The following is a 13,632-nucleotide window of genomic DNA, read 5'->3' as shown; positions in this document are numbered from 1 at the left end:
AGCCATAGTTTGGAACAGACTGGATCTGTAAAAACCCTGGCAAATACACCAGAGAGGTCCAAAATACATTACTTTTGTTCTGTTCAGATGTAAATGTTAAATAAATACTTCAGTTTAACTAATGGAGAAGTTTAAAGGGAAACCAACCGAGATAATTCTGTTTTAATTCAGATTATTTAAGAAACGTTGAGAATAAATGGAGAGAGTGCAAATTTGCCCTTCAGTAGATAATATAGGTAACAAGAAAGCTGAAAATAATCAAAATGACCGATCTAGGAGGGCAAGAAAAGCACATGAAGGGGCAGGGAAGGCAGAGCCCTTGTGCTGTCGCTGCAGGCTCCTAAAGCCTTTCTCCAGACCTGGATCTCTAAGCCATCCTTACCAAAAACATTTGATATTTTGGTTCCCTTGTCCTGTGTCCAAACAGCCAAATCATTTTGCCAAAGATGAACAGATAATGCCATAATCTTACATAGGCTGTATGATAATCAGCTGGTGCTGCAAGTGTAACTAATTAAACAATCAGTAATAGATGATTAAAAAGTAAAAGTTTGAGGCCTTCGGGGAGAGTGCAGGAGCTCAGGCACTGGCCCCTTCAGCAGCCTCTAGCCTGTGCTGGCTTTTTCAGTTTATATTTTTAGAAAGATGAATTAGTTTGATGATATCAAGTGGTGGAAAATTTTGGATGACTTGAAGAATTGGATGGAGGTCATTCAAGGGCATGAGAAGCAAGAGGTAATCTTTATTAATCATGGGAGGAGAGAGGAAATTAGGGTAAATTAAAGAAGGAGGAGTAGCTGGAGCAAACAAAATGTGTAACTTTGGCTGGCCAGCATTTTTTTTTTCCCCTGCTGATCTGTTTACAAGGCAAATCAATTGACAGCAGATTTTCAGGAAGCGTGTGCTTTATTCTCTGGGCTACTGTAGATGAAATCCTGCTAACCCTAACCCAGTTTCAGCTCAGGAATGTGTTTATGGGAGTGCTCAGGTTTAGGAAGCAGCTTCCATGAGTAACAGCACAATTAAAGCATTAATATTTTCTCAATTCATATTTCAGAGTGACGTGAGCCTGCTCAGGCTCCGGCAAACACTGGGTAGTGCTAAAATCCAGTGTCCACTCCAGTGTCTGCAGCTTTTAATGCTTCAGATGAGCTGGCTGGGAAATGATTTGTCAGACACCAACAGCAAAGGTCCTGCAAGGATCCCCCAAGAGGAGGAAATGAGCTCTGGTGAATGAACTTTTTGTTCCCAGACACTGCTCAGGGGAGCTCTTCCTGGAATGCCCTGAAATCTCAGAAATTTCCTCTGGTTTTTTTCCTGGCGGCGATGGTGAGGGCTCACCTGGCTCAGCCCTGCCATGGGCTGTGCAAAGGGTGTGCTCACTGCAGATAGAAAATGCACTTTGTTTTCTGAAATCACACAGAGAAATGGTCTGGGCCACGTGGTTGTGATTTTTAATTGTGTTGGGCTCTGTGAAATAGATTTCATGAAGTTTGTGAAGTATTGGTGAGCTTTTATTGAAGAGTGTGCAAAATTCAGATTTTGTGAAGACTCTCAAGCCTAGAAAGCAAATTTAATTTAATTATTTTGTTCCAGAAAGTACAGTAGGATCTCTAAAGTTGGGCAAAACTCTCTCATTTCTGTTACCTTTGGGGATGTGAGTCCCAGAGGTTCTTGTGCTGCTGCATAACTGCAAAGCCTCATTAACTGCAGAGCTGTGTGGTGTCAGCTGCCTTGCAAAGACTTCCTTCCCTTCCAGCAGATGAAAAACATTTTCCTCTCTGATTTCTTTTGGGAAAATTCAGTTTAGCCTTAGCAGGTTGTGTGGTGGCTTTTAAGATCCTGAGAGAGGCAGGAATAAAGTAGTTTAAATTCCTTTTAGTAATGCTGGATGGGGTAGTTATGTGCTAAAGGTAGAATCTCCATCTTAAAAAGAGCTCTTCATTTTTTCTTGTGAGCTTATTCTGTGATTATAAAAATGTACTTATTTGTAATGTTGAAGTGTAATGTTTGCTAGTAATTATGTGAATTTTCTCATGGATTCCAATGCCAGGAGATGGAGCTTTAATGGAATAAGGTGGTGTTTCCATGTGTAAATACCAAGGGCAGGAAAGCTCTGGAGTTCCTCTGATACTCCAAATGTTTGTCTCAGTGAACCTAGCGTAAGAAATAACCTTTGAACTATAATAAACTGTTAATCTTGGATCAAAACTGGGACAAAATGAGTATTTGGGGTCAGACCTTGACCAGCTGGTGAGAACCATGGGTAGTTTTGACCTTCTAAAGCTTTGATTTATGAAGCTGTAAAAAAAGGAACCTTTTCCAAGGCATCCTTGGGATGCAGTGGAGGTTTGGGACAGCAGATTTCTGAGCTGAGGCACAGTTCTGTTTTACTGCTTTGTGTGTAGTGATGCAGGAGGGATGGATGGAGGAAGGATGGAGGGAAGGAAGTCCAGATAAAACCAGCTGGAGGACAAAGCTGCCCCCAGTAACTTGTCAAAAGAAGCACCACAGGGAAAAGATAATGCACAGCACCATTACAGGCAGGGCTGCCACTTCCAGGGCCACTTTAAATTCCACTTTAAATTATTAAATACTGTAAATGCTATAAAGTTAATTAGAAGAGGAACAAACTCTACAAAGATAAATGTGTTTTCAATATGTTTCTCAGGGAGGGTACAGTAGAAACCAGTGAATGAGAGGAAATTTATTTCTGGCAGCACTCTAGACATGGAACTGTGGTTGAACTTTTTACCCTAATTACGTCCCCACTAATGCCTGCAGCGGGCTGGAATCAAAGTGGCCCTTCAGGCCCTGGAAAGTCTCTGATGTGGCGAGCGTTTGTTGTGTGCTCAGGGTTACTTCAGAAAAAACCGAATATTGTGACAGGATTTTTCTAAATTTCTCAGTTACCACCCACCTCACTTGTTGCCTACAAAAATAGAGTAATTGTTTGCATCTGTGTGTTTTTGTCTGTCGTAGAAATAACTGTTATAAATCAACGTGACAGAGCCGGAGAGCAGTTGAGGATTATATTTTCTTTTCTTATATGTTTTAGGGTTATTTCTGTGTTCTGTAGTGTAGGAAGGATTTAAAGGACATTGGAAAGCAGAAATTTCAGGATGATTGAAGTTGTTCTCTTTTCTTGAGGACTCTTAAAGCCATCAGATCCCATCAGTGGCTTCACAGAGGATGCTCTTTAATCTGGTTTTTTCCTAAACAAGTGCAGTCACTTCTTGCTCGTAGTTGGAGCAGCTGATTGCAAACTGCTTCAGCTCCAGCCCCTGTTTCTGTGTCGTTACACAACTGCTGCCACTCGAGAAATTCCTACAACTTGACAGTATTTGAACTTTGCATCTGTTACTGAATGCCATTTCCTCCCTTACCATGGGCACTCTCGAGTCCTTCCTGTGCTTTTCCCTTCCTTTCTTCAAAAATGTTTAATATGCAGAGAAAATGTCATGGGAGTTTGAGCTCAACCATTCATATATGGATGAGCTCCTTTTAAATCTCCACAGTAGAGGAAAAGACAATTAAAATACAATTTAAAAAAATTTGATGTCATTATTATTTTTCTTTAGTTTGGTTTTTTTTAAACAGAATGAATGTATCTTAGCTTTAAATTTTAATTTTGCAAATTTCGATTTATAATATTGAATATTTCTTCAGTAATTCAGACTAGAGATTTAGAAGGCTCCTGCTTTGTGAAAAAGCTGTAAGGCATGTGCTTAAAAAAATATCTTCCTTGATGCCTTCTTTCTATTAATTCTGACTAGGTCATGTATTTGAATATCACCTGAGGAGACCCCTCACACATTTTTGGATGGCTGCTCAGAGACTTATTTTTAAAATTAATGGTGATTAAAATTATTAATAGAACATTTTAACGATAATATTTTACAGTGAGACAGTAATAAAATAACACGATGTTTTAATCAATTTTGCCTGCACAATTGGAAGAGCTGCATCTCCCATTTCAGCATCAGGTGTCTCTCTGGGGAGAATGCTGTGTTGCTTTGTGCCTTTCCTTAGCAATTGTAATTCTCCTGGGAATATCAAGCACCTTTAACTAGGAAATTCCTCCAAATTTAGCGAAAAGTGCTCCAGTAGAGGAGGTGGCTGCATCATTGTCTTCATGGAGAGAAAGGATACAAAATACACTGAAGTTTGTTTTTGAAGTTAAACAATTCATGGAGGGTTTCAGCTTTAAGACCAATTTAGGGAAAAGCAGAATATTCCTTTTGCTGCTCGTGGGGCTCTACAAGTAATTATTTTCAGGTATTATTTCATCACTTTAACCCATTTTAACTCCCAGCATTTTGGTGAGTTCAGCTACGGTGAGAACTCTGCACATCTGTAGAACATGGTCTGTGATTCAAGTCATAAAACAGAGTTAGAAATACCTAAGAACATATAATTAATGGGCACTTGGGGAAATTCTGGCCTACCTGATGTGACCAGAACCTCAGAGCAGCTTTGCTGTTCCGAGCACTTTTCAAGTGCTTTAACCAGAAGATCTGAGCTCATTCCTGCTCAGCTTCAGTCATACGCACTCTAAAACCCTCTAATTATTTCTTGGAATCAGGATTGTTTTCAGGCTCCTCAGAAACTGTCATTTGAGCCATAAACTGGCATATAAACAATGAAGATTTAGCAGAGTCCTGCGCAGCTGACAGACATCTTCTAATGATCTCCGTCACGCAACTGCCGGCAGCGGCTGCCTAATGCCGAGGTGATGAAGTGTTGCACAACCCCACGGGTTTCTTACGCCGTTAATGACACCGAGGGCAAAAGAATTTTAGTTCAGACAGGTCAGGGCAAGGTTTTGTGCTTAGTGGCGAAGCCCCAGAGTGGTTCTGAGGGCGGCCTGGAGCCGCTGGCTTAGCGCGGCCTTTGTTGGTGCTGAGGGGAGAGGCCGAGGGGCCTGCGAGGCGCGTGAATCATGAGGGGAGAGCGCAGAAAGGGGGGAAAAAACGAGCCTGAAATGGAAAGAAATGGGTTACAAGAACCAACAGGATGAAATATTTGGTCCTTCATGAGGGTTTTAGCGGTAGCAGGAAAAGATTATTCGGCGCTGGTAGTTGAATGTGCAACAATGAGGTGGGGATTCTGATGCTCACAGGTTGAAGAGGAACACGCCTCAGATATATACAATAATTGTATATATGCTAAAATAATCAGCTGCAATTACTCTGCTGTCTTCTCATACACCATTAATCAGGAAATTCTGTCAGTACAAATGCCTCAGAATAAAGAAAAAAGCTGATATTGCTTTGGAGAGTTAGAAATATTGGCACTTTTAAGAATTTGTGTCTAGCTGAGGCTGTAAGTGGCTCCACAAAATGCTCAGTTTGGGTTCTACATGTGCTTGGTAGAATTTGGCTGGAGCTGAGGTATTTCAGCATCAATTTGTTCTCAGAGCTGTGCTCCCAGAAATGTGATCTTTTCCTCTTAAGCTGTGACATGTGGCTGTCTCTTGATATGCAAAAATTGCTACATTTTTTATTTTGGTCCGTCCTGTATGATCTTGGAGATCTGTGTGGCTCTTACTGCAAAACAAATTATGTGCATTTATTTCAGTGGTGAGTTCTGCTTCATTTGACAGTAGGAAGGGCAAGGCAACTCTTTAATTTTGTATTTTTTGGGGGAAACACATCAGATTGTGGCTTAATCAGCTGATCACAGAAATATTAGTGGTTGATAGAGGTATGATAAATGCAGTTGTATTCTGTCAGAACTTAATCTTCATGAACATAAGCAAAGATTTACAGAAATGTGTTCGCTTTCGTGCGTGTCCAGAGAATGATCAACCAGCCAGTGCAGGTTCATAAATTGTGTATAAAAAGCTTGTTTGGCTACAAACAAGCAAAATCCAGTCCAGAATATACCAGAAAAAATGATCCTGCTCCTCCAGTGGAGCTCCAGCTGTACTTTCCCCTCAGTGATAGCCACGGCCAAGCCGACAGCCCGATCTCTGGAGCTGCTGCTAATCTGCCTCTATTACCCAGTGGCAATGTGATGGGCCAGCTCTGCTCTGCACCGTGGGGCAATGTGATGGGCCAGCTCTGCTGTGCAACGTGGGCCAATGTGATGGGCCAGCTCTGCTCTGCACCGTGGGCCAATGTGATGGGCCAGCTCTGCTCTGCAACGTGGGGCAATGTGATGGGCCAGCTCTGCTCTGCAACGTGGGGCACGTCTCACTGGAGTGGAAAGTGTGTCACACCCGGCTCTCCCTGCAAGGGCACAGCTGAGGAGGCAGCTTGTGCTGGGTTCTACGCTCCATGATGGAGTGCCACGTGCTGGGGACACCGAGGTGGCTCTGTGCATCCTGAAATGTAAAACCAAACCAAATAAAACCCCCTCGAACCCAGAAAGAATCTTCTGATGATGAGAGTGAGCGATAGCAGAGAGAGCACAACAGTCAAAGCATGTTATGTGCTGCTGGATGTGGAGGAGCTGCCAAAATAAGGAATTTGGAGGTTGCTATTCTGATGTTTTTAAGGATTCCCCTTTTATTTTTTCTCATAGAATCTGTTGCAATAATCAATATTTTCCCCCCCTAATTGATGTGTGACACCTCAGCTACAGATGGGAAGTGAAGGAGTTCTTGGTTTCATGGAACAGCAGTGGATTAGTGGTTGTTGAAAGTACTCAGAACTGGAAAAGTCACTGTGGAGTCTCAGGTTCTATCACAGACCGTGGCCAGAGTTATTCAGGGGACAGAAACCAATCCTTCTACCAATGCCTCAGTCAATCCTTCAGCCAGACCTTCCTGGGTCATTCCAGGTGCAGTTAGACCCTGCCCTGGGAAGGAATGCCTCAGTGATGAACTAACAGGAATAAAATTATTCCTTGTGATGAAGAAAAAGGAGATTCCTGAGCCTGAGCCCTGACTCATTTTACCTGTTACAAAATGATTTCTGCAGACTTGGTGATTTCTTGTGTCGTGGGCAAGTAATAAAAAGATTTTCAGTGGAGATGGTGAAGTACACAGATAAGGTGAATTTTTTTTCCCTGGGTTGATAGACTTGATCGAAACATTTGAGGAAGATGCAGCAGTGAAGTTTGTATCTGCTGGTGTTTAACACAACTATTTTAGTGCTGTATCAAATAACTCCTTCCCTTGTATTTAGGGATTAGATTTAGTAACGTGTGTCTAAGGTTGGTACAGGTTTTTCTTATTTAGAAATAAGTGTTTCCATGCTTTCTGCAATTTGTGGTGCACTTAAAATGTCTCTGCTGCTTTGTGATTTGGTGCTGCACACACATTTTGGGGGAAGTGTCACTTTTCTGAGAAATTTGGTGCTGCTTTTACTGATTTTGAATGAATCTATTAAGTACCATAAATTAGAAAATTACTTACAGAGTGGAGTTTTTCATTGTGAAAAGATGGGATGCAGAGAGCCTATAGATGATGAAAGTCCTACTGAAAGCTCTTTCTGCAGTGGTGTTTAGAAAGAAAGAACTGAATTTATTATTTCTTTCAAGTTTTCATTCTGCATCCCTCAGAAAGAAGGGGAGAATTGCCCTGCTGAGGAGGGCTTAGAGGAGTTTAGTGCTAGGCCTGGAATACAAACCTTACAGCTTAAGGCTTAAAAGTTTTTTTCACTTTCTTGGTGCCTGGATTGCTCTGGGTGGTTACTGACAACAGGTAACTGAAGGCAATGAGCCTTTTAGTGTCCTTGACAGAGACACAGAAGCCAAAAAGCAGAATATGTAGCAATTCTGTCAGGCACTAAGAAGTCATTTCATAAAAATAAAAGGATCAAAATGTTGGAACCACTCACCATAAAAATAGAGGACTCATTGTTGGTCAAAGTCTTTTAAGACAAGATTAGGTTGCTTGGTAAAAAATAATTTCTTTGAGCTTCTGGGACATTTTGTGCATGGCCTGGAAAGAGAAGATGATCCTTCCAGAATTGAAATCTGTTAATCTGAGCAAACCTTCTTCAGGGCCCTTGAGGAGAACAGAATTGCCTTTGTGGTCTCACCACGTTCCTAATATTGCTACAAAGATCATAATCAAATCTCATGCTTCAACTTTCCAGTGTAAAGGTTCAGGGCAGGAATTTTTCCAATATTCAATTAATTAACTCTGTGCTCTGGTTTTGTTTTGCTTCCCTTCCCCTTCTGTGAAGCACCAGAGAGGTAGAACAGGAGAATTGTAACCACCCCTGCTGATTAAAAACTCGGGTCACTGTCAGCATCCTCCTCATTCCCACACAGAAATCGCCTTTTTTACCAGCTACTTGTTGGTGGATTTGATGCTTTATAGAGAAGTAATTAAAAAAAACCCCAACTTTGTGGACTAATTTGCTGTGCAAATCCTTTGGGTATACCTTGAGCAGCCAGTTCTTTGGACTTGCTGTCACTTTTCTGTCACCTGTTGTCTCTACAAGTTTGGAAATTATATTCCATTTCAGGCTCTTAGCAACCTCATATTTACAGCAAATTCTATTTTTTATTTTTTTTTACTCCTGCAGGCTGTTAAAGCTGGGCCTAGTAAGAGATTATGTTGAACTATTAGTTACTTTAAATAGGATTTCAGTGCAAGTTTTAATATTTTTGTCTCCTCTTAAAGGCGCCAAAAGTAATTAATAAAAATAAGTCTGTGCTTTAGGCTGGACTTTAAAGAAACTTTGTGAAGGTGGTATAAAATGCAGTGATATTGGCCAGTGATTTTATTAAAGGCCTCAATTGACTGGAAAATGCTCATGTAAAGAGCATTTCGTACAGGGCAGCTTTCCCAGCCAAAGTTTTATTTCAGTTTTACACCTCCAAGCTCTTTCTTTTCCTTTCCAGACCCGTGAGGCCAGCCTGTCACTGGGGCCCATCTCTCTTTGAGTGGGATGTTCATTGTGTGGCAGAGAGGAGGAAAATCAACCCTTGATAAAGCAAAGGCACAGAAAACCCAGCCTCGTGTTGATTCCATCACTCTTCTCCTTTTAATTTTTTTTTTCTACTAAAAAAGCAGGAGTGTTCTGAGTGCAGTGTTTGTCTCTGTGCAAACATTTTGCACAGAGCTTTTCTGCCATGGTGTGACCCAGCAGATCTGGGAGGAGGTGATGCTGTGCTGGGCCACAAGCGCAGATGTCACCAGGTGCCAGCTGGATGAGGCATCTGCTCTTTCCCTCCATCCCTGCACTGCAGCACTCACACAGTGGAAGATACAAAGGCCTGAGTGTATTTATACATTTATTATTGCCACATTTTAAAGTTGGGGGTGGATTGGTGTCCGTTACCTTTGAAGAAGTTGCTGATCTCTGCAGCTGTTTGAACAATCAGGATACATAAGGAATATTTGTTGATAAGCTGTGGGACTAATTCAGAAGAATTTTATTTCAGACAGAATTTCAGAGTCTTTGTGGCCTATCTATATAAAATATTCCAGGCAAGGGGACAGGGAGCAACCTGGGATAATGGAAGTTGTCCCTGTAAAGTGGATGTGCTTTCTTTAAGGTCCCTTCCTACGCAGCCCAGTCTGGAATTCTGTGATTCCATGATATTCCCTAGTTATTGGCACTTGGACTCAAAGTTTTACCCATTGGGGTTGACAAAAGCATTGATAGAATTGTCTTACCATGATCAGCCAAGAGATTACAGTAATAATTATGCATTTGAGTGACAGAATTATTACCCATAAATTGGAAAAACTGTTCAAAATAGGCTGATGGGGAAATAGTAATCACTATTAAGTGTGTTGATATAATTTTAGCTATATCTACTTTGGAGATTGCTGTTTTGAAATTCCCCCTCTATCAATATTACAATTTCCTAGAGGCAATAAATCACTTAATTTAAAAAAGTTTGTACGTAGATCTTGCAGTGGCTTTCTGTGTTTTTGAGCAGGAGTGAACTTTAATGTGCAGGAACTGACTCGAGTTTCACTGGTTTAAAGGTGTTTTTGAAGGGCCTTTGAAGTGCTTGAAGTAATAAATTGCACCCTCTAGTTATTAGCCTAGAAAAATGTATATTTTGGGAAAATTTTCAGTGGGCAAAATGTCAAAAGTTATTTTTTCAGTTATTTTTCTGACAGTTGTCTTGCTATGCATTTACTGTATATTATGCATTTACTGTATATTATGCATTTACTGTATATTATACATTACTGTATAAACCATTTTGTGATCTTGAGGCATTGGGGGTAAACAGTTGGCATTTGTCCTCCAGCTTTCCAGAAAATTCTCGAGCAGCTTGAGCAGATCCAAGAGACAAGTGAGTGCTGGGGCAGGAATTGTGTGAAACTCTGTAAAATAAAACAGATCCGGGCAGGGGGGAACACCCTCTTTTACCAATGCTCAGGATGTGTTTGTACAGCTGGCAATTTGTGCTCCTTCATATTCCTTGACCTAGAAATAGCCAAGGTTTTAATGCGTTCTTGGAGGGGGAGAAAGGTGTCGTGGAGCAGAGCTGCCACATCAAAGCCTCCCCTCAGCCCCTAAAAGGGTTTCCACCACTGCCTTCCTCGGCCCTATCGAACACTCAGCACTTTTCCCACTCAGCCTTTTTTATTAAGAAATGGCCTTCAAGCTTTTATTTATATAAAAATGATAAAAGCGACACGAAGAGTTGAAAAGATCTGTATGGTTCAAACAAAAGTCCATCAGGGATGTAATGTAAATTCTGGGTGAGGTGTCTCCATCAGCCCCAGGCAGCTCAGCTGCTGCTCTGGGCGAGTCCTCCCTGTAGGAGAGAGTTACTCTGAGGAGTAGTTTTGTACTAGGATGTGGTTTAAAACTTCCCAAGTCTTCCTGGTGGTAAAAGAAACCAAGTGTTTGATAATCAGTTGCACAGTACAGGTTGATGGCCATCGTGGAGATCATTATTCAGTTTTCCTTCTCTATGTAGGAGGTTTCTATTGACCCTTTGTTCTCCAGAGTCCTGCTGGGGTTGCTGGAATTCTGGGTCCAGGACTTGATGTTCTTGGTGGTCCTTTCCAATCTTAATAATTCTGTGGTTGTCTGACTTTTCCTCCAGCATGCTAAGCAGCATAAGGAGGCAGAATTAAATCCTAGTTTTTAAAATGCCCTGATTTCCATTAAAATCTTCTTTTAATTCATTTCAGCACCAGCCCACCTTACTGCTGTGTGGATCTGTATTCCCTGAGAACAGGAGAGATGGTCAAGTCCATCCAGTTCAAAACTCCTATTTATGACCTGCATTGCAATAAAAGGTAAGGCTGCTCACTCTGCATTCCTTGTGTGTTAGGGCATGCCAGATTTTGGTAATAAATACAATTTCTGGTGTATCACCTCCCTGATTTTCCTCTTTTCACTCTCCTGTAAGCACAGTTGTGGTTCTCTGTTTCTCAAGGAGTATTTCAGTTGGAATACATCAGTGTGCTTCCCCCATGGCTTTGGTTTAAGAAGCTCAAACCAAAAAATCATTTAAGCTTCTTTCAGTTGTGCTAAAGGGTGAGCAGGAATTGCTGAAATCCTCGATGATCCACCTACAGCTGGGGAAATGGGATCACAGAGAGTTTAAACAGCACTAAGGAGTTTATGTCTCCTCTTTGTGTTGGTCTGTCAGATTTTGCCTCCCTGCACATCCAAAACATTCCTGGTGTGCAGTCTGTGGTTTGCAGGGAATAATGTTCCAGTGAGTCAAATAACAAAGCAGCATCTCTGGGTTGGGATAGAGAGAAAATGGCTCTGGAGGCTGAGGATCACAGAGCTCCAGGAGAACAGCATCTGTTGTGTCCATGGAATCAAATTCTGCTGAGTTAATGTGAAATCCCCATCTCTCCCAGACACACCAAACTGGAATGTTGTGGTTTGCTTTGTAGTTTGCTGCATCTTTTTAAGGCAGAGGAGAAATCCCAGGATCCTTGTGTGAGGATCCTGCACTTGGCACTCCTGATGGGAGAGTTTGGAGTGGTGACTTTGGTCCAAGCCCTGCTGAGCTCTGCTCCCTTCACCCTCCCAGCACTGCCATGAGTCACCGTGGCCTCAGGTGCCCTGGGGGAGTGGTGCAATCCAGGTCCTGGGGTAAAGGGAGAGCCCTGGATGAAGAAATTCCTGCATTTCTTTGGGAATCCATATTGCCATGCCAGAATGGATGGTCCTTCAGTAAATAATAACACAAAGCATTGGAAAATTAAAAATGATTTGGGTTTAATGCCTGGTTTTGATGCAGATGGGGAATAGATGAGTGTGCATCAAACTTGTGCAACTAAATGTAAACTGCTCCTAAAAATAAATAGCTCAGTAAATGCTCTGGAATCATCTGTCTGGGGGGTTCATTTCTGCAGAAAGACATAGAGTGTCTTCAAGGAGGAGAAAGCAAAAATCTCCAGGACTGGGAAATATTCCCATCAATATCCATAGGTTTGCAGTATATTCACATTACATTACCTGCAGTCAAAGCCCTCCCATTATTCATCGGTTTCCTTTATTTTAGGCAATGTAGGAAAAGTTAGAATTGATACATTTCCTTCTGGTTTTCTCTCCTGCAGTTTCAGCAATTGGAAGATGTTGTTTAACTAAAACTACTAATATGTCCAAAACTAATTTGTTATTTATTTCTCTGAAAACATCAGCAAGCGTGAGGGGACTGTGGATATTTTGGTTTTAGTGTAGTTCTTCCCACAGGTATTGAGCTCTCATGGGGTAAGAGGAAGTGTTCTTACAGCAAAACAGATAAAAGTAGGGAAAAAAGGGTTAAAGGCTGATTTCACACTTCTGGGAAATAATCATCAGCCTTTCCCCAAGGATATGATTGATGCTGAGGTGATTCATCCCCTATATAAAGGTGACTGTTCCAGGCTGTAGCACACAGTCATGATGTTCACATGAAGCATTAGGTGTGTTTTAGTCAGTGAGAGATGTGATTAATTTTTTTCCATGGTGTATCTTCACAATTAAAACCATTAAAACAATATTTAATAATGCTCTATATTGACAGCTAATTTAAAAACGCTTTCTCACAGTCTGCCTAATGAGAGAATAACAGATTATTAATTATGTCCTATTGCTAAATGTAGGTTTTATGTGTTGGTTTCCCAGGTGCTTCTTTCATGCCAGGCTTTTAAAAACTCGATTTTGGGAAGTCATCAGTGTGGGAGAAAGCGTTCCCTGGTTCTGAAATTTCCAAGCTGCTGCTCTGCTTCCACATTTGCATTTCTGGGCTCTGTTTGTTGAGGCAGCACCGTGTTTCCTGTTACCCTGTGGCTTTTGGCCTTTACAATAAAGTGTAATGCACAAAAACATACATCTTCAATATGCTAATTGACCCAAATTCTGCTTCTCTCAGCTCTGTTTGTGCTGATGTTCTTGGTATTACACTCCCCCCTGCTTTTAGCAAATAAAATGTTTCATAGATTGGCACTGAGGTGGGCAGTGGGATTATTTGACGTTTAGCTCTTGTTCTGCCGATTGCTGTTTGAGTCAGTGACAGTAATTCAGGGTCTTTGCAGCTCCATTCTTGCTTTTTAATGGAGCTGTGAGTGCAAGAGCTTCATCACAAAAGTGCTGTGCTGCTGTGGCTCAGCCCCCTGCACTTCCTGCAGTGGAGTTCGTGTGGTTGGGAGGAGAGAGAGCCCTCAATAACTGCCAGGGATTGGTAACCTGGCACTTCATCACTGCAGAGTTTATATTGATGCTTTTGAAATAATTACATTTAGATATTGAATCT

At 41.5% G+C, this 13,632-nt stretch overlaps 1 protein-coding gene across 10 annotated transcripts in view; it reads left to right on the top strand.

The window, feature by feature from the left end:
* BCAS3 (BCAS3 microtubule associated cell migration factor) overlaps nt 1-13,632 on the top strand; it is a 301,144-nt gene that overhangs the window by 23,924 nt on the left and 263,588 nt on the right. For all 10 annotated transcript variants that reach the window (XM_036395055.2, XM_036395056.2, XM_036395054.2 and 7 more), the window contains exon 8: nt 11,066-11,173. In XM_036395055.2, coding sequence (XP_036250948.1) covers nt 11,066-11,173 — 108 coding nt within the window. The remainder of the gene's footprint in view (nt 1-11,065; nt 11,174-13,632) is intronic.

This window comes from Molothrus ater, chromosome 21 (genome assembly GCF_012460135.2).
Source record: "Molothrus ater isolate BHLD 08-10-18 breed brown headed cowbird chromosome 21, BPBGC_Mater_1.1, whole genome shotgun sequence".
Classification (NCBI taxonomy): Eukaryota; Metazoa; Chordata; class Aves; order Passeriformes; family Icteridae; genus Molothrus; species Molothrus ater.
This window is presented reverse-complemented; position numbering and strand designations above follow the sequence as displayed.